Source organism: Myotis myotis, unplaced genomic scaffold (genome assembly GCF_014108235.1).
Source record: "Myotis myotis isolate mMyoMyo1 unplaced genomic scaffold, mMyoMyo1.p scaffold_m19_p_17, whole genome shotgun sequence".
Lineage (NCBI taxonomy): Eukaryota > Metazoa > Chordata > Mammalia > Chiroptera > Vespertilionidae > Myotis > Myotis myotis.
In genome coordinates, this window is record NW_023416321.1 from 389,366 (window position 1) to 417,073 (window position 27,708).

Sequence of the window (27,708 nt, forward strand, 5' to 3'; positions counted from 1 at the left end):
TGGCCGTGTCTGTGATACTGCACCGCCCGCCTGTGGACCATTTTTATTTCAGTGTCCAAATGTTTTTTTTTTTTTTAAATATATTTTATTGATTTTTTTACAGAGAGGAAGGGAGAGAGATAGAGAGTTAGAAACATCGATGAGAGAGAAACATCGATCAGCTGCCTCCTGCACATCTCCTACTGGGGATATGCCCGCAACCCAGGTACATGCCCTTGACCGGAATCGAACCCGGGACCCCTCAGTCCACAGGCCGACGCTCTATCCACTGAGCCAAACCGGTTTCGGCCAGTGTCCAAATGTTTTATATCCCAGAATATCTAGCTGACTTTTGGAAAGTCCCCCCCCCAATATATTTTTATTGACTTCAGAGAGGAAGAGATTGGGGGAGAGAGAGAAACATCAGTGATGACACAGAATCTCATCACGGGGCCTCCTGCTGCCCCAACCGGGGATGTGCCCTGATGGGGAATCGAACCCGGGACCCTTCAGTCCACAGGCCGAGGCTCTATCCACGGAACCAAACCGACTAGGGCTTTTGGACAGTTTTTAAATTTAATTTTTGTTGCTTTTTGCCCCCTGAATATATAAATAACATATCCTTGTGAAAATGTGTAGGATACATAAACTCCTAAGGATCAAGGCGAGGCCCAGCTGCGACCCCAAATGCCTGGCTTTCTCTGCAGACAGGCCCTCGCTTCCGGGACGCGCGGGAACGCGGCGGGGATGGGCCCCACGCGCGGGGATGGGCCGCCAGCCTCGCATTCCGGCGCCGTCACCTCCATGTTGTGCCCCGACGGAACCAGGGAGGCAGGTTCTCCCCAGCTCACCGTGTCCGCCGCCCGCGATCCGCAGGCGGCACGTTCCGGGCTTTGTCACCGGCTCCCTGGCGCCCATTCCGTGTGTCGGGGGGATGAGTCAGCTGTTGCCCAGCGATGCCGCATAACAAACACCCCGGCGTCCCGCGCGAGCAGCAGTCCCAGCGATGCGCGCTCGGGAGGATGCGAGGCGGGATCGCGGACACCCAGGGCGAGGCGCCGCCCCTCGCCGCCCGCGCGGCCCGCCCATTGGCCAAGAAGCTCACCGCCCGCGTCTCCGCGCAACCCCATTGGCCCGCTCCCGCGGCCCAGACAAAGGGAGCGGTGGCGGCGGGCGGTGATTGGGCGGGGCGAAGCGAGGCGGGCGCGGCGCGGGGAAGGAGGAGCGCAGCACCCCCGGCTGGGGCGCAGGCGGGAGAACCGCGGGGCGCGGGGTCGGCGGGGGCGGGGGCGGGGACGGGGGGCGGGAGGGAGCGGCGCGGCGTGAGCTGCGGAAAGACTTGGGCGCGGGGCGGAGCCGGGGCGGAGCGCCTCCGCGGGGGCGGGCACGGCGCCCCTGGAGGGCGGTGGCCGCCGGGCGCGGGGAGCCCGCCAGCCCCTCCGCCCGGCACCCCTCCCGCCCGGGGGCTCCTGCCCGGACCGCGGCCGCCGCCTCGTTTTCCCCGAGGGCTCCGCGTCCGTCCGTCTCCGCATCTCGGCGGGAACGTGGGAAGGTGGGAGCCCGGCCCAAGAAGAACGCTCCTGGGCCCGAACCTGCAGCCGTACCGCAGCCCGGCATCGGGACGCGCCGCTCTCCAGCGTCGGAGGCCCCAGCCCGGTCTGCGGCCGCGGGGAGGCTCCGCGCTCCCTCGCCCGGGGAGGAGGCGAGGGCCTTGGCGCCGGAGGAAGGTCGCGGCGCCGGGACTGGAAGCTGCTCGCGCTCCCGGCAGGGTTGGCTCGGCGGGTTGCATCGCCAGGGAGGGAGGGACGCAGCGTGGGGCGACCGGCCGGGCGGGAGTGGCTTCTGGGGGTCCCCCGCCAGCGGTGGGCCCCCCAGGCCGCCCTCGGAGCGCCGCCAGGTACGTGTGTTTTCCTTGTTTCCCGCGCGCCCGGGGCGCACTCGGCTCAGGGAACAAATAAAAACCCGGCTGGTGTGTCCGAGCCTTTTCCTGCCAACGCGTCTGCCTGCGGGGCTCCGGGAGGGCCGCTGGGCGGGGGAGACAGCGCCCGGTGCGCCCGCAGTCCCGGCGGGAGGTCGGGGCTGGGCGCGGGAGGAGGGCGCCCGTGGAAAAGGTCGTCCCTTCCCCCAGGTTCGTTGGCTTCTCCTCTGCCTGGGCCCGCAGCCGGGCGGTGGGGCTTTGTTCCTCTCCGCCTCTCCCACCCCAACCGGTTGGGGGGGGGGGGGTGGAGGGAGCTCAGAATGGGGAGACCCCACCTTGGCCTCCTGCTGACTCGCAGCTCCCCTTGTCCAGTAGCCACCCCTCCCAGCCCCGGGAACTGGGGACCTGAGGATTAGGGGACGCCCAGGGGTTTGCTTTTTGAGGGGTTAGGGGGCCTCCCTCCCCTCCCCCATGCCCACTTCAAACAAAAGAAGTCCTTGGGGAGTCTTTTTGGGGGAGAAATCGGCATGTGAACCTGTAGGGTTCCCCCTTCCCCCGCCCTAAGACGGGATTGAATCTTTACAACAAAGGGGAGGATTGGAGAGGGTCGGAGGCAAGGGCGCGCTTTTACTGGGGGGCGGGGGGCCTTTAGGAGAGCGGATGCACTTTGGCTTTCTCCCTGATTAAGGGCCGGAGGTAACCGTACGCTCGGACTGGGGGGTCGTGTTTGGAGACTCAGGAAGAGGAGAGCCTCCGGAGTGGGAAGTTGGAGGCCTGGCCTCCAGGCGGCGGGGGGAGAACGACCCCCCTGGAGTGAATTTACCTGCCGCGGGGAAGGTTGAAATGAAGGGTCTGAGAGTCAAAGGGGAAAGTAATTCCGTGTCCGCCCCCCCCCCCCCCGCCCCAATAACATGGAACAAAGAGCCGAGAGGAAAGAGCTGACTGGGGAGCGGCTGGAGCGGAGCGCGCTGTGGAAAGGGCCTCGCCCCGGTTCCCGCGCATCCCCCAAAGCCCCGTGGAGTTTGGGCTGGAAAGGGAAGAAGGCCGCCCGAGTGGGCTCTGTCCCGGCGCCCAGCCTCTGGGACCCTGTCCACTCGCTCCGAGGTTAACCGCCGGGGGAGAAGGGCCCTTCCCGGGCACAGCGCGCAGTTTCGGTTTCCATTGTCCGGGGACAGGGCGAGGGGTGCGCGGGGTCCCGGATGCGCGCCTCCCGCTCACTCTGCGGGGCGCTCGGGCGCAGACCCGCATCCACCGAAGGTGCGGACCCCACTTCTCCCGAAATGAGCTCCCGCCACCAAGGCTCCGGGTTCCGGTGGAAAAGGCGCCGGAGGTAGACGGTTTCCCGACTCCGGAGCCGCATTCTCACTGCTCCCTTGTTTCTAGGGGACTTGTGGGTGGCGGCCACTACGATGATTTTCCATTTTGGATTTAAAAACGCGCACGGAGAATGCCAGCCCCGCTCCTGTCTCACGCCCGGAGGACCCCTTTCGAGCGGCGAGCATGGAACCGGCCGCCCTCCGCCTCCGCCTCCGCCTGCGCTGCGGGGCGCACCCCGGCCTGGCCAGCGCCTCCACGGCCCCCTTCGCGGCAATTTCGGGGAAAGAAAGTTTCCCTTCTCCCGCCGCCCAAGGGCGTGGACGGAAGGCTTGCCCGCGGCGCGCCGGGTTCCGTGCGGACTATGCGGGGCTAAACCCACTGGGGGTTGCCGCCGCTCTCCGAGCCCAGCTGTGGGGTGCCGAGCTGGAGAGCGAGTGTGGAAAGGGCCTCACCCCGGCCTGGGGCGCCGAGGGCCCCCCGCCGCACTGGGGGAACCCCCACCGATCCCCCCGCGTCTGCCTGGCGGCCCCATCCCCCACCCTCCTCCCTTTGTTCCTCTCTCCAGACTCGGAGTTGAAAGTGGCAGGAAAAAAATAATTAGATGGAAATCAAAGATAAAACGGGGTGCGCTGGCCGCCTAGGCCAGGCCTGGCCGCCACTCCACCGGCGCCTCGTAAATCTTCGGGGCCTGACAAAGGCCATGGCCCCAAGGTACCGGGGAATTTCGGAGCTACTGGGTGACCTCGCTGTCTCCCCAGCACCCCTCTTCGGAGCGAGGGCAGAGTGTTCTTGGGGTACCCCCTCACTTCTGGCCAGCGCACGATGCCCCAGGTCCAAGCCTGGAATCGGTTAACTCTCAGAAGTAGATATTGTCGTGGGGTGTGTGGGGGGATCTGGACAGTGAGTGAGGGGGGCCCAAGACCCCTGTCGGAGGAAGGGAAGCCCGCCACCCCCTTGTGAACCAAATAAATACCAGGGTGCGGTATTTCCCGTGTCAGGCTGCCTCAGGAGGGAGTGATGGGAGGGCCCAGGAGGGAGGGGGGGCGCGGGTGAACCCCTACGCGGGCGACTCCTTTGTCTGGCCCAGCCAACGCGCCTGGGCCTGGGAACCGGGCCCTGAGGCCGGAGGAGACCCCGCGCTTCCAGGCACCGTTCCCCGCCCCGGTGCGCAGGCCGCGGGTCGGGACCTCGGACCGGATGGGGCTGAGCCCCGCTGCCCCGTGCTCCGGACCGGAGGCGCGCGCGCTGGGAACACCGGCGCCCACGTGCCATGTCCCCGGGAGCTGCGCCCAGCCCCCCGCAGCGGGGGGGACAGACGGAAGGGGAAGGAAGTCCTGCCCGTGTGGGTTTCAAAAACTCGAATTAATGGAGAAAATAGTAACCGCGCCCTTGAACACAGAAGAGGTGGAGGGGGGGCTTTTTAATTAAAGCCCCTGGTCGTGGCGGCGTCTGGCCTCCGACGAGGGAAGCGGACGGGGCCACATGGAACTTCTGTTGGCGGGAGCGCGGGAGAGGGTCGCCGGCTCCGGGAAGTAACCTGATCGCCTCCAAGTAGCAGCTCCGAAGGGGAGGCTGGCGGCCCAGGTATAGTTTCTTTATAACCCGAATTTACAATGAAAGCATTCTCCTTTATGGATATAATAGATTAGATTTCACAACTTAATTCACCGGAATGGCTCCGTTTAAGGGCGCTCCGGCTGATTTTATTACGCCAAGCCAAATTGGATGTTTGTGGTCTTAACGAAAAGCGATTGTGACATAAAATATATAATTTTTAAAGTAAAAAACAGCGGGTTCGACCCCCACCCTCCTCTCTCCATCCCTCCTCCACACCCCGGTTGCTCAGTTTGGGGAAAGACCGAGAATTATTTGTTGATTTCTGTTGGAGAGACAGGAACTCACGCCCAGGAGGGGGGGCGGCCAGGGGAGCGGCCAGGGGCTGGGCACCTGGAGCGGCGGCCCCCCCACCTCCCGGGGTCTGCCCTTCATCGCCAGGTACCCACCCTCCCCAAGCCGCGCAGACCGCCTGCATGCGGGCCTTTTACCCCCGAAGGCTTGGGGCCGCTCCCTGCTCCCCCAGATCCTCCCAATGTCCAAGTTCCTCCCAGCACGGGCACCCAGAGGGGCTGGCGGCTCCCTGCCCGCGGCGCCCGTCAGCCTCCCCTGGCAGCGCGCGGCTGGAGAAGGGCGCAGCCAAGGCCCCTGGCCCACCGCGTGGCACCGGCATCGGAAGGGCTGACCGCAGCGCCGCTCGGACGAGGGCTCGCCAGGGCGCAGGCGCTCCCTCCAGCGCCGCTGTCTCCTCCACCGCTGCCCGGGGGAGTGGGCGTGGGGGCGCAGAACTTTCCAGACCCGGCCTCTGAGCAGCCCCTGCGCCTCCCTCCCGGCGAGAGAGGCCGGCCCTACCCTCGGAGGATGGAGGCCTTGATGGCCCAACGCTGACCTCGTGCTGCTGCCCGGGCCCATTCTGTCACTTCTCATTAGGGCGCCTCCTTTCTCCAGGCGGCGGGGCGTCCTCCCGCTCCCCCCAATTACTAGGTGGTTTGCTGAAGCCGGATTTCGCCCCACCCCCTCCCAGAGGACCCTGGGGCCGAAGGCAACCCCTCGCTTGGTCCACCCCTTCCCCGTCGGTTGGGACGAGGTGGCGGGGCAGGGCTTGGCGGAGACGCGGGAGCCGGGGTGAGGGGACTGACCCCGGGCGCTCCACGTGGCGCCCGCCGGCCGCGCACCCCCGAGCGGGCGCTGGGAGAAGGCGCGCGTGCCGGTGCGTGGCCGCGGGCTGCGGGTTGGGCCCTAAATTAAATCCTCGCAACGCCCGACCTTGTGTTTTCCTCCGGCCCCAAAGGCGGCGGCGGCTGTTTTTTCCAGAATTCCCGCTGCTGGGGGAGGGGTTATTATTATTTTTGTCGTTGTCACAACCTCCTGGAAAACTCCTCTGGCCTTGGAACGGGTAACAATGGCGCAGCGGGTTCCTGCAGGCAGCGCCCTCCCCTGCTCCTCCAGGGGCGCCTCTGCCCCCAGGCTGCTGCGGAGAGGTGCGTGGGGGGGGGGGGCGTTCCCCGCAAGTCCACCTCCGCCTGGGGTCTTGCCCCAGTCACTTCTGGGAGGGGGCGCAGCATCGGAACCCGGGGGAGGTCAGTAGTTAGCTCCCGCGTCCTCGGGGGCCGGGGCCTTCCCTGCACCCCCAGCCCACCTGGTGCCGTCACCGCAGTGTCCCTTCCCCAGGAATTCGATCCCTGTTTGCTTTTGGGGTCAGCGCTAGCCCAGAGGCCGTTAAAGATTAATGGGGCTGGAGCTGGCCCTGGGGGCTGGGAGGGCGTTGGGCCCAAGTGGTGTCTGCTAGTTTTTCAGTTTTGGGTCCCTCCCGGGCAGCCGGAACCCCCGCGGCCTCTGCACGGTCTTGGTTGGGTCCTTTGTCCCGTCTGCCCCACCCACAGGGCTGAACGTGGGCTCCAGGGACAGCAGCTGTGGGCTCACCTGTGGGCCAGAGAGGAGGTGGGGAGCTGTGGTTGCCCGGCAGCCGGGACCAGGCCTCCTGCAGACCCCGGAGATGAGAGGACTCTGGCCCCTGGCCCTTTTCCAGTGGTCCCAGTGCCCTGGGGAAAGCAGCCTGGGCTGGTGTGGGCCCCAGCCCTCTCTGAGCCCCCTCAGCGGTCAGGAGCAGGGGGGGGGGGGGCGGGCAGGAGAAGGACCTGGCCCATCCATCTCTCTGGAGGCCGGGCTCCGGGCAGCCCGGGACCCTCCCCTCCCGCAGCTCCTGTCGTGCCCCTGAGTTATTTGCATTTAAGCTGTGCCAGGTGCGTGGAAGTGACGGACACCCGGCCGGCCTGCACGGATGACAGGAATTGAACTTTAGTCCCCGGGCAATTAAGGCGGCTGGGACTGTACTTCATTAATGGTTGTTATGCAATAAAAACGATAAAATGGCCCCTATTTGCGATTTGAAAATGCAATTTATTTTAATTTATGTTGCTGAGTGCTTGTGGGGCTGGGTGGGGGGCAGCCGGGCAGCCCTCGCAGGGAGGGAGCGGGGTGGCCAACCTGAAACCGGACCAGGACAGCCGGGGACGCAGGGAGCAGGCCGTGGCCGCCGCTGGCAGGAGAGGGCTATCCCGGCTTAAAAGGGTGAAAAGTCGCTCCCGTCTGGCCCTCCGGCCCTGGTGCGGCAGAGTGGCCTGGGGCCTGAGCCAGCCGTCTGTCCCCCGGGGCGCGGGGACCTCGGGCACGGGGGCTCTCCCAGCCCCCTCCCAGGTCAGCGGGGCGGTTCCTCAGGCCCATGCGCAGCCTGCCTGCTGCCTCTGGGACCCCCGTGCCAGGAGCCCTGCCGGCTCTCCGCTCTCCTGCCTGCCTGCATGGGAGGGTCACTTGTCCTGAACAGAGGCTGTGACCTAACCAGGACCAAGGCCGAAGGGCCGGGCGCTGGCAGATGCGGGTAGAGCTGAACCCAGGGTCACGGAGGCCTGGGGCGGCCTGGAACCCAGCCTGGAAGGGGTGGGGCCTGGCTTTGCACAAGACGGCGAAAGAAACGGGGCGAAGGGCCAGGGCTGGGGGCCCTGAGGCAGACACCTGACCATCCTCCCCGGGGTGGCCCTGGGCCTCCACCACCAGCTCCCGACACCCAGCGCCTGAGCCACACACTCCGCTCAGAAGCCCACCCTCGGCTCTCAGAACCGGGGCGCCAGCCTGTCACCACCCCCCCCACACACACAATTACACACACTCACCACACATACGCTCACACACATACACACAATTACACACACTCACACATACACTCATGCACACTCACATACATGCACTCACACGTACACACTCACATATACACGTACATACACTCACACAATCACACACTTACACACACTTACACACACACACACTTAGAAGACGCTGTGGTGCCAGGACAGGGCTGATGCAGCATTGCCCCTCCTGCCTCTCGCCCGCTGCCAGGGGTGAGTTGGGGGGGGGCATCCTCATTCCTCTGTCCTCCCCTCCAGGCTCCTGAGCACCGTGGGGTCTCCCTGCCCCCTCCCAGCAAAAATGGTCCCAGCCTCCGCCTCCCTCTCCCTTCTGGTGCCTCCGCTTGCTGAGTTAATTGGCAAACTTTCCCAGAAGTCAGCTTGGATGGAAATTAATAATTTCCCCGGCCTTGCACTCATTACTGCTCCTGCCAGCTGGGAGGGGGTCTGGGGCAGGAGGACCCCTGCACCGTCAGCGTGAACGAGGTCTTGGGGTCTGGGGCCCCCGTTGGGCTGGTGGAGGCTCAGCGCTGGGCAGAGCCCGCCCAAGGGGGACAGACCAGGCCTGGGGAGGGGAGAGCGGGCTCCCTGGCCTCCTGCAGTGACCAAGCTCACAAGGGACACGAGAAAGACCCCTCCCCCAACGAGGGCAGGGACATGTCGGGGGCCCCGGGATGCAGCCCCCCCCAATCCAGCCGCTCTGCATCTCCAGAGGTCAAATGTGACCAGAATGAAGCTGGGGCTGGGTCTGATTGGGGGGGTGGCAGGTGATGGGGCTGTGGGAGGAGGGCAGGCCCGCGTCCTGGGGTTAAGCTCCCAGATGGTGGCCAGCACTGGACACGGCCTCTGCACGCCCGGCACCTTGGCCATCCTCTGTCCGCCCAGAGCGCTCCTTGGCTCGGCGGGCACCCCGCAGGGCCTGCCGAATGCTTTGTCCCCCGGCTGCGGGGACGTGGGGCAGGAGGGAGAGGAGGAGGAAGAGAAAGCCCTGGCTCTGGCGGCACCTGTCCCGCGTTAGCACATTGGGCCCCCACAGTGAGACGGAGGCACAGAGAGGTTGAGTAACTCGCCCAAGGCCACACAGCAGGACTCGCACCAGGTCTGCTGATGGGGAAGCCTGTCTCTGTCGACAGGACCTAGTCCAGGGGTGGGCAAACTTTTTGACTCGAGGGCCACAATGGTTTCTTAAACTGGACCGGAGGGCCGGAACAAAAGCATGGATGGAGTGTTTGTGTGAACTAATACACGTTAACACTGCTGCTGGTGAAGGAGCGGAGGGGAGAGAAGAGAACCCTCCGCTCTTTCGGCTCCGCGGGCCGGATGGAACGGCCGAACGGGCCGGATAGAACGGCCGAACGGGCCGGATCCGGCCCGCGGGCCGTAGTTTGCCCACAGCTGACCTAGTCCTTCCCTCAGGTCACAGGACAGGCCCCGCCCCCGTGGTCTGAGCCGGGCAGCTGACCCTGCTTCCCAGGGTCGGCCCGGCAGAGGGTGGGGAAGCTCCGCCTGAGGGCATCACCAGGAAAGGTTTCACTGCTTGCACCCACCGGGTGCCCTGGGGAGGCCGAAGTGACTGGCGTGAGGCCCCAGCTCATGAGGCAGCGTCTGTGGGAACCCCAAGGCCTCAGCCCCGCCCTCAAAGCAGGTGCTCCCTGCCCAGCGCTGTGGAGGACCCAGGATCCAGGCTCCAGGCCTGGGTGAGCCAGCTGCCGCCAACCTGGGACAGAGACAGGCTGGCTCCGATGCCCTGGCCTGAGGCCTGTGTGGGCCCCGCACACCTGACCCGCCCTGGGCCCTGGGCCCTGGGGTGGGGTTTCCTGTGGGTCAGCTTCCTCACCTCATGGGGCAAGAGGCAGGGCGAATGGGCCCCGGCCATCGTGGATCACCCCTGGCCTGCAGGCTCCTGACGGGTGGGAAGGGACCGGGCCGGGAGCACCCTGGCTGTGCTGGAGGCAGGGGCAGTGCTCACCCACTCAGCACCTTCCTCCGCCTCATGCATGTCCAGTGGCCCAGGCCCTCCGGCCCCTGTGCGGTGGGAAAGCAGATGGGGGTGGGGCACTTCCCAAACCTGAGCTTTCGGGGCCTGACCGGCCCCAGAGCCCATCCCGTCAGCCCCGGCTGCTTCCCCCCATCCTGTCCAAGTGTTAACGTCTGCGACATCGCAGGTGCCACGTGTCCATTTAGCTTTTCTTTCGTTTTAAAAAAATATTTGTATTGATTTCAGAGAGGAAGGGGAAGAGAGATAGAAACATCCATGATGAGAGAGAATCATCGATCGGCTGCCTCCTGCCCGCCCCACACTGAGGATGGAGCCCGCAGCCCGGGCATGTGCCCCGACCGGGAATTGAACCGTGACCTCCTGGTTCATAGGTTGGTGCTCAACCCCTGAGCCACTGCGCGGGGCTCAGTGTAGCGTTTACGCTGAGAGAAATCAGCGCATGCCCTGGCCGGTGTGGCTCAGTGGATAGAGCGTTGGCCTGCGGACTGAAGGGTCCCAGGTTCGATTCCGGTCAAGGGCATGTACCTGGGTTGCGGGCACATCCCCAGTGGGGAGTGTGCAGGAGGCAGCTGATCGATGTTTCTAACTCCCTATCCCTCTCCCTTCCTCTCTGTAAAAAATCAATAAAATACATTTTTAAAAAAGAGAGAGAAAGAAATCAGCGTAAAAGAAAGAAATTTTGCAAAGCCTGTTGGGCCCCCCGTGGCTCCTGCCAAGCCCAGCACCGAGGAACCGGCAGCCCCTCCTTGGACACGCGGAGCGGGAGGGGCCGCCTGGGAGGGGCTCTCCCACGGGCGCCCCGAGCAGCAGGCCGCAGGCCGTGGAGTCAGGGCCCTGGGGTGAGGATGGACCAAAAAAAAAAGGGCAGGGAATCCTGCCACCACGTCTGGAAGGACATGGATGAACTGGCGGCTACTGTGCTCAGTGAAAGAATCCGACCAGAGAGAGCGTGTGATTCCTCCGTTTCATGAAACACGCAGAAGGCAGATCGCGGAGCCAGAAAGTAGCCGAGAGGTCAGAGCCCGGGTGGTGGGGGAGGAGGGGTGGGGGTGGGGGCGGGCGTGGAGTGATTGCCCAACGGGGACAGTTTCTGTTCCGGGCACAGAAATGTTGGAAATGGTGGTGGTGGTGGTGGTGGGGGTTGCACAACAATGAAAGTCCTGAAGCCACTGCATTTTACACTTACACGTGGCTACACAGCTGGTTTTCTGTTATGTGTATTTTACTCTAATAAATGGCTTGAAAAATGGAAGGGGCCGTGCGTAGGGGCCCCCTGGGGTGGCCCCTCACCGTGCAGGCCCCCTGAGGGTGTCCCCGCCCCACCTCCTTGGCGGCTCCCCGGCTCAGCAGGCCCAGCCCAACCGGAGACAAAAAGCGACTCCGTCCATCTTCTTATTCGAAGACGGAGGGGGCGGAGGGGAGGCCCTGGGCACAGCTGTGGTTTGGGGTCCTCTGGGGGGTCGCTGCCAGGTGGCCGTGGGTGGCCGTGGGTGGCCGTGGGGTGGCCGTGTCCCCTGCCGAGTTCCGGGCTGTGCCGTGCTCTCCGCTCTCGGCCTGATGGCTTCTCTCATTCCCCCCACGGGGAACCTGTCGGGTGACCTTGGCCTCGGCCCTGCAGTGTGTGTGAGCGGCTGGGTCACCACCAGCTCTCGGGGGCCGCTGAATCGACCGCGGCTCCCGCAGGGCCCTCCTGATGCCTGTCGGTCAGTGGGAGCCCCTGTGTCCCTCGGCAGGCGTGGTTCTGTCACAGAGCCCGACGCTGGGTCCTGGAGGCAGAGCACAGCCTGGCTGGAACCTTCCCCACCTTTTCCAAGCTGACCCCCTCGGGGCGGCTGCCTGAGGTCTCTGAGCCTCGCTGTCCTTCTCTCTAAGGCAGGACGTGACCCTCGCGTCCCAGAAGGGCTGTGAGCGAGTGTGGGGGAGCCCTGTTAGCGTGGTGCCTAACCCCCTATAAGCACTCACGGGGCCACAGGCGTCCCCGGCCGGTGCGGTCAGCTGTGTGGGTGTCGGGGTGTCGTGCCCTGCACTGCAAGGCCGCTGGCTCCATTCCTCGTCAGGGCACACGCCCAGGTTTCAGGCTCAGCCCCTGGAGGCAGCCCATCGATGATTCACTCTCACATCGATGTTTCTCTCCCTCTTCCTTCCTCTCTCTCTCAAAACTGATTTAAAAAAAAAAATCTTTTTTTAAAAAAGGGTGGTTACAGGTGAGGTGTCTCTATGTAGTGGGTTGAATGGTGCCTCACCCCCCCAAAAAGGTATGAAGCTGTGAGCGTGACCTGGTTTGGAAAAAGGTCACCCATCTTTCCTGCCGTGGACACACCATTGCCCTCAAGGCCTCACTCAAGGGCCACCGGGGCCTTCCAGGCTCCGGAAGGTCAGAGCTGCCGACGCCCAGAACTCACACTTGGCGTCGGCTTTGTCCCCCCCCCCCCCCCCCCCCCCCCGAGCTGCGGCTTCCTCCGAGGGCTGCGTCCGTCTGACCGCCACAGTGTGCACGGTGCCGGCGGGGACCTCGGGCTGAGCCAGGGGTTGGATGTCCCAGCCCCTTAGCGATGGGCCCTGGCAGGTCTGGAGGCCCTGTGAACTACATGGGGACACCCTTGGTGCCCTTGAGGGTGGGCGGAATCACTCAGCTCATTTACCAAGGGCCTGGGTGGCTTCGAAGGCCGTTGTGTTGTCATTATTCCTGCGGGCAAATGCTTCCTGAAGGAGCGAAGGCCCAGGGCCACGGGGTGGATGGTCAGGGCGGAGGGAGGATGGGGACCCTCAGGGCCCCCCGGCCTGGGCTGACCGCTGCTGACCCGGCTCTGGCCCCAGTGCCCTGGCTGGCCCTCTGGGGCCTGGGTGCACTCTCACAAGGGGCTGGTGCCTCCCAGCTCTGCCCCCCTGAGTGGGATGGGGCCACACAGAGAGGAGGCGTCCCCACCGTGTCCCCCACTTGCCCTGACGGTTCTCACCCCCAACAGGAAACAGGTCTGGCGGTGGCGGCCTCGGCCTGGGCACCCGGGTTCGAGCTCCGGCCTCCCGGCCCGTCGGCCCCACGGGTGTGGAACCGATTTATTCGGTAGCTTTGCCGCTGATTAGTTGCAGGTGAGTGGATGGCACGTGGTTTGTGTTGTAACAATATTTTGGGACAATTAGATTGAAACCACATTGTTTGAGGCTGCTGGCGGCTCGCCGCAGCGCTGCACTCCGCGTGCCCCTGCGGCTCCCGGCTGGCCGGCCACCCCACCTCCTCGGCCAGGCCTGAAAGGCAAGGGGCTGGGGCCCCTTTTGCAGGGGGGCCTCCCAGCCTCACCCCCACTCAGGCTCCCTGCTGGCCTCCCGCTGACCTCAGCCTCCAGCTGTTTCCAGAAACAGCTGCTGGGAGCCTTTCCCGGGCAGGTGGGGGGGGGGGCGTTGGGGCCCCGAGAGGGAGAGCCAGGCTGGAGGGCCATCCCTTTCCCCCAACACGGTCTCTGCACCTCCCTGTCCCTACCCAGCAGAGGAGTCCACTAAGCACCCCATCCTGCCCTAGCCCACAGCACCCCCAGGCTGCACGCTCCTGGAGGGGAGCCTGACCTGTGACCCCTGATGGGAGGAAACAGCCAAGGTCAGTCGCCTGGCTGCTGGGTGGGAGGGTCTGGTCCTGCCCACCCCTACCCCCACCCCCTACACCCCACCCCACCCTCTCAGGGCAGAGGGGACCAGATGCAGGTCATCCCCGCACTGAGGGTCCACGCTCCCTCCCTGCTCCATCCGGAAATGGGGCTCGGGGTCCATCCTGCAAAGGGCGGGGGCTGAGAGGGGGCCCTGGGTCCAGGCCCAGGTCAAGAAGGGGGTCGTGGACAAGGCCCGAGCACAACGGGGTGCACAATGGCACCCAAGACCCGCCCCCTCCCTAGGAACAGCCAGCAGCAGCCCTGGGAAGGCGCTGGGATGGTCATGACCGTCATGGAGAGGCTGGGGCTCGTGGGGGACGGGAAAACGGGGTGCAGGGGTGGTGCCTCCCGGGGTAGCAGCCTGAGGGGCTTTGCAGAGGAGCTGGGGTCACACTTCAGGCCACAGCCCTGGCTCCAAGCCCCTGGGGCAGCCCTCGGGGTGGGGGCAGCAGCCTGCTCACAGCCCGTAGCACGGGGCGCCCTCCCCCCCATCCACCACCCAGAACCCCGTCGCGCGGGGCAGAGGGAGGGCGGCCGGCGAGGCCACCGGCTGGAAGGAAAGGCAGCCTCCCCAGCCCCCTCGCGGCCCGGCTGTCAATCACAGCGCGGGCTCCAATCAGGGCGGGTGCGGAGTGCAGGCCGGCCAATCAGAGCAGGCTACGTTTGACCACGTGACGGGGTCTTCCCGGTGGGACGCGGGCCCCCAGCAGAGGGCGCGGCGGGGCGGGCGCGCGGGGGACTCCCCTCCGCCGGGGCCCGACCTGCTCCGCCTGGACCCGTCGCCCGGCGCGGGCTCCCTGCTGCGCAGCGGGTTTCGGGGCGTCGCGCAGGAGAGAGGAGGTGCGCCGGCTGCGGACAGCACGAGAGGACGTTGGACGCCGGTGAGGAAGGCGGGGGGCTCCCCGGGGCTCCCACCTGCTAAGGGAAGCTCCGGGGGGGCGGGTCCACGCCCGGGTGGGAGAGCTGCCACCTGCCAAGGAAGTCCTTCCCAGGATCCGGGGACCCCGAAGGCTCCCGTGCCCCCCTCCCCCGAAAAGTGTCTGTTTTGGTAAAAACAAGCACCGGCCTGGGAAATGGAAGCGCAATGAGATGGCAGAGGAAGGAACGCGAGGACGGCGGCCCCACCGCCCTGGGTCGCAGGGGTGCGGGCGGGGATGCGCCCCGCAGGGTGTGGGGCCGCCCGCATCCCCTGGGGCCGGGTGCTGGCTCCCCGCTGCCTGGGCGTCCTGCGTGAGTGAGGCCAGGGGACCCCTCCGGCCTCAGTTTCCTCATCTGCAAGCCGGGCCCCCAACCTCCTCTGCCAGCCCTCCTCCCATCCTGCCCCTCACCCCTCCCTCTGCCGCCTTCCCCGCATCGCCATGGAGGCCTCTTGCTTTTTAATCTTTGTCGTTGGAGTATGAGTGTCCACTGACACGGCCCGCCCAGCCCCCGGCCCCCCCACCTGTCATCTGCGTCCATTTGTGCATAGAAGTTCTTTGGTTGATCTCTTCCCACCCACCACCCTTTTTTAGAAAATACTAGAGGCCGATCCACGAAATTCGGGCAAGGGACTTGGCCCTTGCAGCCCGGCTTCGTCCGGAAGGACGTCCGGTCTGTTTAGCATATTATGCTTTTATTATTATATAGATAGATATGTTTTTATTAATTTCTCTCTGAAATCAATAAAAATATATTTTAAAAAAAGGGGAAAAAAAGAGAGAGAAGCATCAATGATGAGAGAGAATCATGGATCAGCTGCCTCCTGCACGCCCCACACTGGGGATCGAGCCAGCAACCTGGGCCTGTGCCCTGAATTGAACCCTGACCTCCTGGTTCACAGGTCCACGCTCAACCACTGAGCCACGCTGGCCGGGCGGGAGGCCTCTTCTTCGCATGGAAGGTGCGGTCTGCGTGCCCTTTCAGCTGGAGTCACTGCAGGGCTTCTGGGCCTACCCCCCACCCCCACCCCAGCTCGGGGCCCAGCGCCTCAGCCAGCTGCCTGGTGGCTCCATCTCACCGGGGTCCAGCCTGGCGGCTCGGGCGCCCCCCCTCCAGGGGCTCCCGTTGTCCCACCCCTTCCGCTGCCACTCACATCCCTTGCCCATGAGATCGGCTGGAGGTGACCATGGCCACAGGGTGTTGGGAAACAGCGAGTATGGGGAGAAGCGGGAGTGGATTTGGGGCTCACTGGTCAGGGCTGACACCGTGGGGGCCTCCCTCCAGCTCCCTCTCTCTGGGCCCCAGCCACTTACCTGCCCACGGGCTCACCTTGGGTGCCCTCAGGTTACCTTGTAACTTCCAGGCTCCTGGGCCTGGCGTGAGCCCTGTGGTCAGAGACAGGCAGAGGTGCCCAGGCGGCAGGCCAGGACCGGAGGGGGGCGCTGGTGTCCCAGGCGGGCAGAGAAGTTGGTCTCTACACCTCTTTCCCATGGGGCGGGGGGCGGGTGAGCCCCGTGTGGCTCCGTCGCTTTAGAAACACCTAAGAAGTAAGTGGTGCCCACCGAGGGCGTTTTCTGGGACCAGAGCCATCACGGTCAATATAGAAGGAAACTGTGACAAAACCTCAAAACCATAAACAGACATTTTTTTCACGATAAAAACATCATTATTAACAAATGTCAAAAGCCGGCGGACTGATGAGGGAAATGCAAGTTACAACCACAGAGTGACGGCTGCACAGCTTCCGGTGCCACTGGGTGAGCGGGCCGGCGGTGCCCGGTGGTCCTGGCGCACCCCCCGCGGGGGGGTGTTAGCCGCTGAGCAGTGTGGCAGCGTTAGCGGCAGAGACACATGCCGGACCCAGCTGGGCCACCCTGGGCACAGCTCACACAGCCTTACACTGAAGGCGCATTGCAGCTTCGTTCATTAACAGCCCCAGACTGGGGCGGCCCGCATGTCCCAGTCCGGGGCCCAGTAATGGGGGCGCCCCGACGGCAGACACCTCCGGCCGTCACGAGGAAACAGCCCCCTGGTGAGTCTCCAGGTCCTGTGCTGAGCGAGGAAGCCCGGAACCCTGTGTGACTCGGTTTCTGGAAGCTGCTAGAAAAGGCAAACTCGTCTGCAGGGAAGGACAGCAGGTCTGGCTGCTGGGGCTGCGGTCGGGCGGGAGGCGGAGGAGAGGGCCCGAGGGAGCCTCCCGGTGCCGGGAGTTCCGTGTCTCAGTTGCCGGGGCGATGCCGAAACTCATCGGACTGCGTGCTCAGAATGGTGCTTTATTGCAGCTGAATCATAGCTTTGAAACATCTTTTATCACCTTATGTTTCTTGATTTCAGAGACAGACATGGATTTGGGGTTCCAGGCGCTCCTGCCTCACTGGGTGCTTCTTGGACGTGCCCTGACGGGGCCTGAACCCACAGTCGTCCCCTCAGGGCGACACTCTAACCGGCAGAGCCGGCCGGCCAGGGCTCTCGGTCTGAAAGCCGATGGAACAAAATCCCCCGTGACACTGGCACTTACCAGGTGACAGAGGCCAGAATGAGCGGCGGCCTCCAGCCTGGCCAGGTGCGCAGGGAAGCGGATGCTGCTGGGCGGGGTGGGGGGTGGGGGGCGGCGGGGTTGGCACCTTTAGCCGGGCGGGTTGGCAGTAGCAATCACCATCCGACATGTAGGGACCTTTCCACCTGGCAGCTCCTCTTGTAGGAACTTTCTCTTCCAGACACGCTTGTGAGGGCGCCGAGAGCGAGAAGCCGGACGAGCCTCACTGTCCCACGGCCGGACCCTGGCTAGAGGCGTGGAAACCGGCCAACCGCCCCCGTCGGCCAGGACAGTCCCGGGATCAGCACTGGAGATCGGGTGGGTCTTGGGCAGCCCAGGCACACGGCACAGACATGCCGGGGGGGAGGGAGACATGAGAAGTGGCAGACACGGAGGGCGTCCCCCAGGGAGGGAGGGAGACCACCCAACCAGGGGCAGGTGGCAGGGAGCCATTTGCAGCTGTTGCCTGTAGAGGCGGGGGCAGGGGAGGGGCACTACTGTCACTCTGTCCGTCTGTGTGTTGGATTCTTTTACTGTGTGTGTGCATGGATTTTAGAATTAAAGAAATGTTTTCTAGCCCGGCCGGCGTGGCTCAGTGGTTGAGTGTCGACCTCTGAACCAGGAGGTCAAGGTTCAATTCCTCGTCAGGGCACAGTCCCAGGTTGCGGGTTTGATCCCCAGTAGGGGGCGTGCAGGAGGCGGCTGATCGATGATTCTCATCACTGATGTTTCTTTTTGTTGTTGTTAATCCTCACTCGATATTTTTCCATTGATCTTTTTGGAGAGAGTGGAGGAGAGAGGAGAAAACATAGAGAAACACTGATGTGAGAGAAACACATCGATGGTTGCCTCCTGCATGAGCCCCAACCAGGGCCCGGGCTGGGGAGGAGCCTGCAACCGTGGTACATGCTCTTTTTTTTTTTTTAATATATTTTTTATTGATTAAGATATTACATATGTGTCCTTATCCCCACGTTACCCTCTACCCCCCCCCCCGGTCACGCCCTCACGCCCCCGTTGTCCGTGTCCATTGGTTAGGCCTATATGCTTGCATATAAGTCCTTTGGTTGATCTTTCCCCCTTACCCCCACCCTCCCCTACCTTCCCTCCAAGGCCCGACAGTCCAATCAATGCCTCTCCGTCTCTGGATCAGTCCTTGTTCATCAGTTTATGTTGTTCATTATATTCCACAAATGAGTGAGATCCTGTGGTATTTATCCGCTCTCCAGTTCCATCCATGCTGTGGCAAATGGTAAGAGTTCCTTTTTCTTCTTCCTCTTCTTAAAGAATACCTTTCAGCATTTCATATAATGCTGGTTTGGTGGTGATGAACTCCTTTAGCTTTTTCTTATCCGTGAAGCTCTTTATCTGACCTTCTATTCTGAATGATAGCTTTGCTAGATAAAGTAATCTTGGTTGCAGGTTCTTGCTATTCATCACTTTGAATATTTCTTGCCACTCTCTTCTGGCCTGCATGGTTTCTGTTGAGAAATCAGCTGACAGTCGTATGGGTATTCCCTTGTAGGTAACTGACTGTCTTTCTCTTGCTGCTTTTAGGATTTTCTCTTTGTCTTTTGCTCTTGGCATTTTAATTATGATGTGTCTTGGTGTGGTCCTCTTTGGATTCCTTTTGTTTGGGGTTCTCTGCGCTTCCTGGACCTGTAAGTCCATTTCTTTCACCAGGTAGGGGAAGTTTTCTGTCATTATTTCTTCAAATAGGTTTTCAATATCTTGCCCTCTCTCTCCTTCTGGTACCCCTATAATTCTGATGTTGGTACGCTTGAAGCTGTCCCAGAGGTTCCTTACACTATCTTCATATTTTTGGAATCTTTTTTCTTTTTCGGTTGGGTATTTTTTGTTTCTTTGTATTTCAAATCTTTGACTTGATTCTTGGGATCCTCTTGTCTGCTGTTGGATCTCTGTATATTATTCTTTATTTCAGTCAGTGTATGCTTAATTTCTAGTTGGTCCTTTTTCATATCCTCAAGGGTCTCACTAGATTTCTTGAGGGTCTCACTAAATTTGTCGGCGGTTTCCATAAAATTCTTGAAAAACCTTATAAACGTGGTTTTGAACTCTATATCCAGTTGTTTGCTTTCCTCCATTTCTGTCATTTGTGACCTGTTTCTTTGTCTCCGCATTTTTTATGCTTCCCTGTGTTGGTAGAGTGGTTTTGTGTGCTAGGTGTCCTGTAGGGCCCAGTGGCTCAGCCTCCCCCGTTACCTGAGGTGGACACTCTTGGTGCACCCCCTTGTGGGCTTTGTGCACAGTCTTGTTGTAGTTATGCCTTGATTGTTGTAGGATCACTGGGAGGAGTTGACCTCCAGGCCAATTGGCAGTGAGAATCGGCTGTGTCTGCAGTGGGAGAACTTCTGTGCTGAAGACACCCTTCTGGGGCAAGACTTGCTTCAGTGGGGCTTTGGTGCTCACTGAGTCTGCCCCCTGGGTGTGTCCCTTATGGATCTGAGGAGTTGTAATCCGGATGGTCCCCCTCTGACCACTGGGTACACTGGCTCTTGGAGGTTACCCAGCAGGAGCTATGAAGAGAACTGCAGATTCCCCTTCCTTTTTTGGAGTTTGGAGGTGCCCTGATGAGGCCCAGCTGTGAAGCAATGCAAACTGCTGTGGGGCCTTGGGCCTTCTCTTGGAAGTTCTGGGTCTGTGGCCCAGCTGCAGTTTATTAGGTAATTTTCAGGTTGCAAAGGGCCAGGGCATTCATATGCAAAAGCCTCTGCCTCAGCCTGGGTGGGGCGGGGTCTCAGAGAATCAAAGGGCAGAGCAAGGAACTATGGCGGATTCTCAGCCCTGCCCTAAGGGGCCTCGAGAGTCTCAGTGTCCTGATAATTTAATTGCTGCAAGCACCTCTGAGGGAAAGCCGCCCTCAAGTTCCGAGTTCTGCCCGCTGCCAGACAGTCCAGTTTCTCCCTGTATGAGTCCTGGGTCCCCAGAGACTTCCCGAACTGGAGTTCAGAGCAGTCGGGAGCTTGTGACTCCCTCCCGATTCAAAAAGACAGCCACGTCCTCAGGTGCCAGCCCCTTTCCGCGTGCTTGAGCCTCCGTACCTTTGTACTTTACTTCCGCAGCTCCTCTGAGTCTCAGTGTGCTTTTCTCTTTCCTTCTGGTTGTAGAATTTCCACTCCGCCAGCCTTCCTGCAAGTTCTGGATGATGTCCGTTTTGTCTTTTTATTGTGTTTTGAAGTTGTTGTAGGAGGCAGCAATTCCGGTGTTTCCCTATGCTGCCATCTTAGTTTCCTGCCCATGCCCTTGACCGGAATCGAACCCGGGACCCTTTGGTCCGCAGGCCGACGCTCTATCCACTGAGCCAAACCAGCTAGGGCCCATCATCACTAACGTTTCTATCTCTCCTCCTCCCTTCCTCTCTGAAATCAATAAAAAAATGTTTTAGAATATATGTATACTAGAGGCCCGGTGCACAGAAATACTAGAGGGGGGGGGAGCGAGGAGTCCCTCAGCCCGGCGTGTGCCCTCTCGCAGTCTGGGACCCATCGGAAGATAACGACCTGCTGGCTTAGGCCTTCTCCTGGGTGGCAGAGGGCAGGCCTAATCCCTAGGTGCAGCCCCTGGTCGGGCTCAGAGCAGGGCCGATTGGGGAGTTGGGGCGCCGCCCCCTGTCATGCACAGAGCAGGGTGGATTGGGAGGTTGCGATGCCACCCTCAGTCACTCTCAGGGTAGGGCCGATTGGGGGGGTTGGGGCACTGCCCCCTGTCACACTCAAGGCAGGGTCGATGGGGAGGTTGCGGCGCCACCCCCGTCACGCACAGAGCAGGGCCAATCAGGGGGTTGGGGTGCTGCCCCCTGTCACGCACAGAGCAGGGCCAATCAGGGGGTTGGGGTGCTGCCCCCCGTCACACACAGAGCAGGGTCAATAGGGGAGTTGGGGCACCACCCCCTGTCACACACAGAGCAGGGCCAATCAGGGGGTTGGGGCGCCGCCCTCTATCACCCACAGAGCAGGGCCGATCAGGGGGTTGGGGCGCCGCCACTCACACTCAGGGCAGGGCCGATGGGGAGGTTATGGCTCTACCCTGTCACACACAGAGCAGGGCCCGTGGGGTGAGGGAGTTGGGGCGCTGCACCCTGTCACACACAGAGCCACAGGGCAATCGGGGTTGGGGAGCTCCTCCCTATCAGGCACAGAGCAGGGCCGATCAGGGGGTTGGGGCGCCTTCCCCTGTCAGGAACAGAGCAGGGCCGATAGGGAGGTTGTGGCCCCGCCCCCTGTCACACACAGAGCCGCAGGGCGATCAGGGGGTTTGGACGCTGCCCCCTGTCACGCTGATCCCGGTGCTGGGAGGCGTCTCGGCTCTGCTGACCCCAGTGCTGCGAGGCATATTACCCTTTTACTATATAGAATAGAGGCCTGGTGCATGGGTGGGGCTGGCTGGTTTGCCCTGAAAGGTGTCCTGGATCAGGGTGGGGGTCCCCACTGGGGTGCCTGGCCAGCCTGGATGAGGGGATGATGGCTGTTTGCAGCTGGTCACACACCCTTCAGGGTGGGGGTCCCCACTGGGGTGCCTGGCCAGTCTGGGTGAGGGGCTGAGGGCTGTTTTCAGGCTGACGGGTGACTGAAGCTCCCAACTGCTCCTTTTTTTCTTTTTTTTTTAAATTCTGGGCCAGCTTTAGCCTGGCTCCAGCTCTGAGGTCTCTGCTGCTGAAAGAAGGTATCTGGTTTGTTTAGGTTCTATAATCGAAACTCTGTATCAACTCCAGCTCTGAGATCCCAGTTTGCTGAAAGCTGGTTTCTGGGGTTTTGTTTAGCTTCTATATTTGTAACTATGTTTCAAACTGCAGGCTCAGAGGTCGGCAAGGCAGGTGGGGAACGTTGCAGTCTTCCGTCACTGAAGCAAGCAAGCCTCATGTTCAGTTTAAGCTGCCTGGCTGCCGGCCGCCATCTTGGCTGGCAGTTAATTTGCATATCACCCTGATTAGCCAATGGGAAGGGTAGCGGTCGTACGCCAATTACCATGTTTCTCTTTTATTAGATAGGATGTTTTATAAAGGAAATGTGACCTAGGTCTGCAGCCAGAGGCAGGTGGGTGGGGCCCTGCGTTATGGTCACAAGGAGGCGGGTGCTGGTAGAGGGGCCCAGGGCAGGGCGGGAGGACTGGACCTGGAGGGCGTCTCAGGTCCAGGGGCCCCGGGTGGATCCGGGCAGGTGCGTCTGTGGACCCCTGAGTGGCCGTCAGTCCTCCTTCCCCGGAGGTGGACCTTTCCGAAGACACCTCTCGCCCAGGACCCGCCTCCCGGAACCTGCTCCAGCCCCTCTGGCTGGCCCTGAGCCCCTAGCCATGAGCAGGCAGCCCCCCTTTCCGGCCGCAACCTAAAAACCGAACAGCCCGGGATTGTTACGCAAATTGATGAGTGGGGCCCTCGAAGGCTAATTCCTGAGTCTTAATGAGTGGGAAGATGAGGTTTTTATTCATCACTGGGGCTTTTAAAATTGCAGTAAAGTGGCCCACTTTATAAAGAAAAAATCAATAGCGAAAAGAAAACAGGAGTATGTAAATGGACAGAGTGACAAAAAGCAGGCCAATTACCCCCAAAATGAGACACAGTTATGGCTCCATTAACTCAATTATATTTTCAAAAGGATTTCTTCCATGCCCCCTCCCCCCCCACATGCCTGTAATTTTTACATCAACTTCAAGCCATTTAGTTGCATTAAATTATTTTGTGGGAGAGAGAGGTGTGTTTGGGAAGAGGGGGCCTCGGTCCTGTCCGGGCCCACTGGGGAGCCCGGGCTGAAGGGGGGCCCGGGAGGGGGACCCCTCCCCATGTGGCTGCCCCCAAAGCCCCCAGGTCTGCAATCCCTTGGCCCGGTTGTCCCAGGTCCCAGGTCCCCTGTGCCCTGCACTTCTATTCCCAGACGGCTCCCTGCTCTGCACGCCCAGTGGGCGGCCTTGCCCCTGCCAGTCCCCAGGTGGGCACCCAACCTTGCTGGCTTCCTGAGTTTTCTCTTTGTCTTGTTAGAGTTAAACAGTTAATCTTCTGGAGAAGTGGGAAAATTAAGTTGTATTGAAAATACCACCACCTCCCGGCCAGCGTGGCTCAGTGGTTGAGCATCGAACTATGAACCAGGAGGTCACGGTTCGATTCCCAGTCAGGGCACAGGCCCGGGTTGTGGGCTCCATCCCCCAGTGGGGGGCAGGCAGGAGGCAGCTGATCCATGATTCTCTCTCATCATTGATGTTTCAATCTCTTTCCCTTCCTCTCTGAAATCAATAAAAACATGTTTAAAAAAAAATACCACCAGCAACATTGGGGAGTAAGTGGGTGTGCAGGCCGGGCGTTCAGCCTGGGGACTAAGTGGGGGTGCCAGGCTGGGCCGTTCAGCCTGGGCCGCTTTGGGTTTGCACACACGCGCCTGCTGGTGCCTGCGCTTCCTGCTGGTGCGTAGACCGGCAGCCGAGGCCCCGGGGCTGTAACCTGCTTTTCCTCCTCCGCGGGCGCCCAGGGAACCTGGCTGCCCTACATAACCAGTCCGCCCCGGCCTCCCGGGAGGCAGTGAATGTCGAGGATTTGAGGTGGAGAAGAGGAGGAGGAGGAAGGCTGGGCATCGGGGGCAGTCAGACAGGGCGTCGCTGGGCAGGTGGCCAGGTCGCCGGCGGGAGAATCGAAACCCAGCCGGTGGTGGACAGATGGGTGGGAGAGGCTCAGGCTGAGCAGTGCGGGTGGCCCTGAGGGGAGGGTTGGGGGACCATGTGTGTGCACGTGAGAGACAGGGTACCCCAACTCCCTCTGCCTGACCCGGAAGTGTGACCGAACAGGTGGTGGGGGGCTGCTTGCAAACCCATCGCTTCCCCACTTTAGGGTGAGGTCGTGGGGCTTTGGCAATGGGGGGGGGGCAATCCCAGGGCAGGGGAGTGGGTGCAAGTGCTTGGGCCCAGCAAGGCCTGGAATCTTGGGAGAAGGAGACAGCTTGGGGGAGGGGGTTTGGAAGGGCAGCTGGGGGCTGAGGGCAGCAGGCCGAGGGCAGCTGGGCACTGCGGGGTCCAGAGGCCTCAGCTGGGGGGAGCAAGGGGGTGACGGACTGCCCGATTGCAAAGAGAGCCCCGTGGTGCTGTGAGAGCACCCAGCCTGCCCCGCCCTGCCCTGCCCAGGCTGGCCCAGCCCTGCCTCACCTGCCACCCACACCAGACCCTTGGGCTCCCACCCCTCCCCACCCTCAGGGGTCCCTCCTGCCTCCAAACCCTGTGGATGAGGCTGAGCCCCGCCCTCCTTTCCTGCCCTGCACCCCTAGGTGCCCACGGTCCCGGGGATCTGGGCAAGGAGGGACCGCCTCCCCGGGACAGCAGCGTATCGGTCACCTGCCTGCCCGCTGTCGGCTCACCGGCTGGCCTGCCCTGCCAGCAAGTGGCCTCTCGCCCGTGGCTGAAAGAGGCTTTGTTCCACGGAGCAGGAGGCACGGACACCCATCACCAGGCCAGCCAGTCGGTCAGGGTCAGGCCCAAGGGCGGCTCCCCAGGGCCAGCGGTGCGGGCAGCCAGCGGCCGGGCAGGGCCTGGCGGGAGGCCTGAATTCAGGACCACCTCCCCTTTCTCAGCCCCTCAGCCCCGCTAGGCCTGAGGGATGCAGGAAGGAAGTGCAGCTGCCTTTGTCCCCAGAATTGGCTGCGGGGCATTGCGCCTCAGGCGCTGGTCCAGGGCGGTCTCTTGCCTCCTGCGGCCCCTGGGGAGGAGCCTGGGGCCTGGTGTCCCTGGAGCCCTGCTCGCAGCCGCTCTCTGTCACCTGCAGGGCGGTGAGCACCTGGCCAGGGGCCTGGGCAGCACAGCCTCTGCACCTGGGAGGGTGGCGGGGACTGGCTGGGGTGCAGGCGACAGGCACCGGGAGCTGTCCCTCCGGGACCCAGCCCTCCAGCCCTGCTCTGCGCACAGCGTCCGGCTTCTGCCCTTGCCTTCTGCTCTGCCTGGCCTTCCTCTCTCGGTCTCTCCCTCGTGTCTCTCTCTGCCTGTGGGTATCTCCCATCTCTGCACCCCTTCTCACCTGCCCTCCCAGCCTGTCCTCCACGCTGGTCCGTCTGCTGGAGGGAGAGACTGCCCGGAGGCCCAGGCCCTGTTGATTGTGTCCCTGGGACCACCTGTGTGGCAGCCTGGATCCTGGGGCCCTGAGTAGCGCCCGGCCTGCTGGCCTTCTCAGTCTCCTCAATGCCCAGGCCCCCGGTTCCAGGCACCTGTCCCTCCCATGGCTCTGTGGGCACCTGGCTCTGAGGGGCCCGGGCTGCTCGCACCTGTGCCAGTCGGGCCCACACGGACACGTGCGGTTCTCCGGTGTCTCCTCCCCATCCTGTCCCGAGAGGCGCTCAGGGCCTCAGGACCAGCTCCTCCTCCGTTTCTCGGGGCTCCTCCTGGAGAACAGAGGCCTGGCCCCCAAAGGGTGGGAGCTGGGTTCCCTCAGGCGGCGGGGGCTCTGCTGTCATGGCCCAGGGGCCGGAGGGGGGGCCAGATGGAAGGCCCAAGGCTGGGAGTCCCCAGGAGCCAGGAGAGGGTTTCCAGAGGCGGGGAGATGGCCAGGCAGCCGGTGCCCCCCGTCTTCCTGAGGAGCGGCCACAGGGCCCTGCCCTTCTCCTCGGGCCGCAGCCAAGAGGGGTGTCCAGGTCACCCTGTCCCAGCCCAGGGCTGCAGGATCTGCAGGCGGTGGGGTCACTGTGGCGGGTGTGGGCCTTGCTGCCCCCCCGCACCTCGGCCCGCGGCTGACTCACCCCTGCACCAGCTCCCTGCGGCCAGGAGGGCCTCCTTGAGGGTTTCGGCCGCCAGACACTGAGGTCCAAGCCCAAGGTCACCGCCAGCCCTCGCTGCAGGAAGGGAGAGGGGTGAGCAGGAGGTTACATGTGGAGGGAGAAGGGAAATAAAAGGAGATTACAATTTTAAAAGGTACTCGAGCTGCCTGCTGACACCATCTCTGGTCTCCGTCCGTTTTACAGCCTGACGAGGGCTCGGCAGCTGGGCTTCATCCTGCAGGGCGCGGGGGTGTGGGGGCGCGGGGGTCTGGAGGCGCAGGCGTGTTGGGGCGCGAGAGCCAGTCCCCAGGGCAGCCTCCTGGACCCCTGCCTGGCTTCTGCTCACTCAGGACTGTACAGGTTGTGAGCGCCCAGCCCAGCCCCTGGCGGCGGGGGGTGGCGGCGGGGGGGGGGGGGGGGCGGTTCGCAGCTAGGACCCCGAGGGGGCGGGGAGCCACCCCCCCCCCCCCCCCCCCCGCGGGCGGCCACTATCACTGCCCATCCATCCCCCTGACAGGCCCATTTTCTCCTGGTTTTACAGGACCTTTCAGAGCAGGAAATGTGATCTGCTGGCTGATTGATGTCTTCACCTGGCCTTTGTTCCCGAGCCGCCTCTCCGCCCGCCTCTGCAGGGCTGCGCCTCCTGCTCCAGGGTCCAGGCCTCTCGGAGGACATTCCAGGGTCCCCGCTCTGTCCCCTCCAGGCACGGCCCCAGTGTCCAGGCCCCCGCTCTGTCCCCTCCAGGCACGGCCCCAGTGTCCAGGCCCCCGCTCTGTCCCCTCCAGGCACGGCCCCAGTGTCCAGGCCCCCGCTCTGTCCCCTCCAGGTACGGGCCCCAGTGTCCAGGCCCCCACTCTGCCCCCTCCAGGTATGGGCCCAGTGTCCAGGCCCCCACTCTGCCCCCTCCAGGCAGGGACCAGGCTTGCCTCTGCCTCTGACACGGGGAAGGCTAGTCTAGGGGTAATTTCAACTTCCCGGCAGAGGGGCCCCCTGGCCACAGCCCCCCTGGCACCTGCACAGGTGAGGAGCGGCCCATGGGCCGCGGGGAGAAGGTGGCTGAGCGGCACCTGGGGAGGGTGTGGCCCGAGGAGGGGCTGCTGCAATAAGTGTTTCTTTGTGCGTTCCCTCTGCTTTTGTTTTGAATTCTTCCCTGAGGTTCCAGCGGAGCCCTCCCAGCACACCTGGGGACAGGTGGGGGCCTTTCTCGCCATCTCTGCAGGAGGAGCAGGTGGGGCCTTAGCCGCGCCTCCTGAAATAACGAAAACGTTTGCGTGCATCCGGCCAGCTCGCTGTTCTGCCGTGGTCTAGAGCGTGTTTAGAAAACTTAGTGGCACGGGAGTTCAGCTCAAGGTCACCTGGTCCCCACCTCTGCCAGGCGCTGTCCCCCACCCTCCCAAGGAGCGTTCTGGGAGCCTGGGACCAGGGTGCCTTCCTCTGTGCCCCCAGGTTCTGTGGGAGACGCGTGCGATGGGGGGAGGCTCTGTTGGGCTGAGGCCGGGAAAGGCCTGGCTTCTTCAAGGCGGGGCTCTGAGGCCGGGGCTGCAGCGGGAGGGAGAGCCACGAAAGCCTGTGTTTGGGGCTTGGGCCGAGACTGAGGCCTGAGGAGGGTGTGGAGCAGCGGCTGTGCACTTTTTTTGTTTGTTTTTAAAATATATTTTTATTGATTTCAGAGAGGAAGGAGAGGGAGGGAGAGAAACACCAATGATGAGAGCATCATGGATCGGCTGCCTCTTGTACGCCCCACCCTGGGGATGGAGCCCGCAACCAGGCCTGTGCCCTGACCGGGAATTGAACCGTGACCTCCTGGCTCATAGGTGGGCGCTCAGCCCCTGAGCCATGCCGCCGGGCTGCCGTGCACCCTGAACCCTCTGCCCGCTGTACCAGGCCAGTGGCCGCCCCACTCCTGCCGGCATGGAGGGAGGCGGA

At 62.7% G+C, this 27,708-nt stretch overlaps 2 protein-coding genes across 2 annotated transcripts; both read left to right on the forward strand.

Moving 5' to 3' along the window:
- The first annotated feature begins 935 nt into the window (after positions 1-935).
- LOC118671351 (collagen alpha-1(I) chain-like) lies at positions 936-6,018 on the forward strand. Its single transcript, XM_036339434.1, has 3 exons — positions 936-1,099; positions 1,317-2,107; positions 3,281-6,018. Exons 1-3 carry the CDS (start codon positions 936-938, stop codon positions 3,853-3,855), a joined length of 1,530 nt encoding a protein of 509 aa, XP_036195327.1. The 3' UTR covers positions 3,856-6,018.
- A 152-nt stretch (positions 6,019-6,170) lies between these two features.
- On the forward strand, positions 6,171-27,464 carry LOC118671352 (translation initiation factor IF-2). Its single transcript, XM_036339436.1, has 5 exons — positions 6,171-6,249; positions 12,916-13,039; positions 17,063-17,071; positions 17,226-17,362; positions 26,324-27,464. Exons 1-5 carry the CDS (start codon positions 6,171-6,173, stop codon positions 27,088-27,090), a joined length of 1,116 nt encoding a protein of 371 aa, XP_036195329.1. The 3' UTR covers positions 27,091-27,464.
- Positions 27,465-27,708: the final 244 nt, after the last annotated feature.

What these genes read in the sequence shown, in the direction of transcription:
- LOC118671352 (XM_036339436.1), top strand. Translation starts at nt 6,171, where the DNA reads ATGGCGCAGCGGGTTCCTGCAGGCAGCGCCCTCCCCTGCTCCTCCAGG. An exon ending in CCCCAGGCTGCTGCGGAGAG is followed by an intron (nt 6,250 to 12,915) that starts GTGCGTGGGGGG and finishes CACCCCCAACAG; the next exon opens with GAAACAGGTCTGGCGGTGGC. An exon ending in GGATCAGCACTGGAGATCGG is followed by an intron (nt 17,363 to 26,323) that starts GTGGGTCTTGGG and finishes CTGGTTTTACAG; the next exon opens with GACCTTTCAGAGCAGGAAAT.
- LOC118671351 (XM_036339434.1), top strand. Translation starts at nt 936, where the DNA reads ATGCCGCATAACAAACACCCCGGCGTCCCGCGCGAGCAGCAGTCCCAG. An exon ending in CTCACCGCCCGCGTCTCCGC is followed by an intron (nt 1,100 to 1,316) that starts GCAACCCCATTG and finishes AGCTGCGGAAAG; the next exon opens with ACTTGGGCGCGGGGCGGAGC. An exon ending in AAGGTCGTCCCTTCCCCCAG is followed by an intron (nt 2,108 to 3,280) that starts GTTCGTTGGCTT and finishes CCTTGTTTCTAG; the next exon opens with GGGACTTGTGGGTGGCGGCC.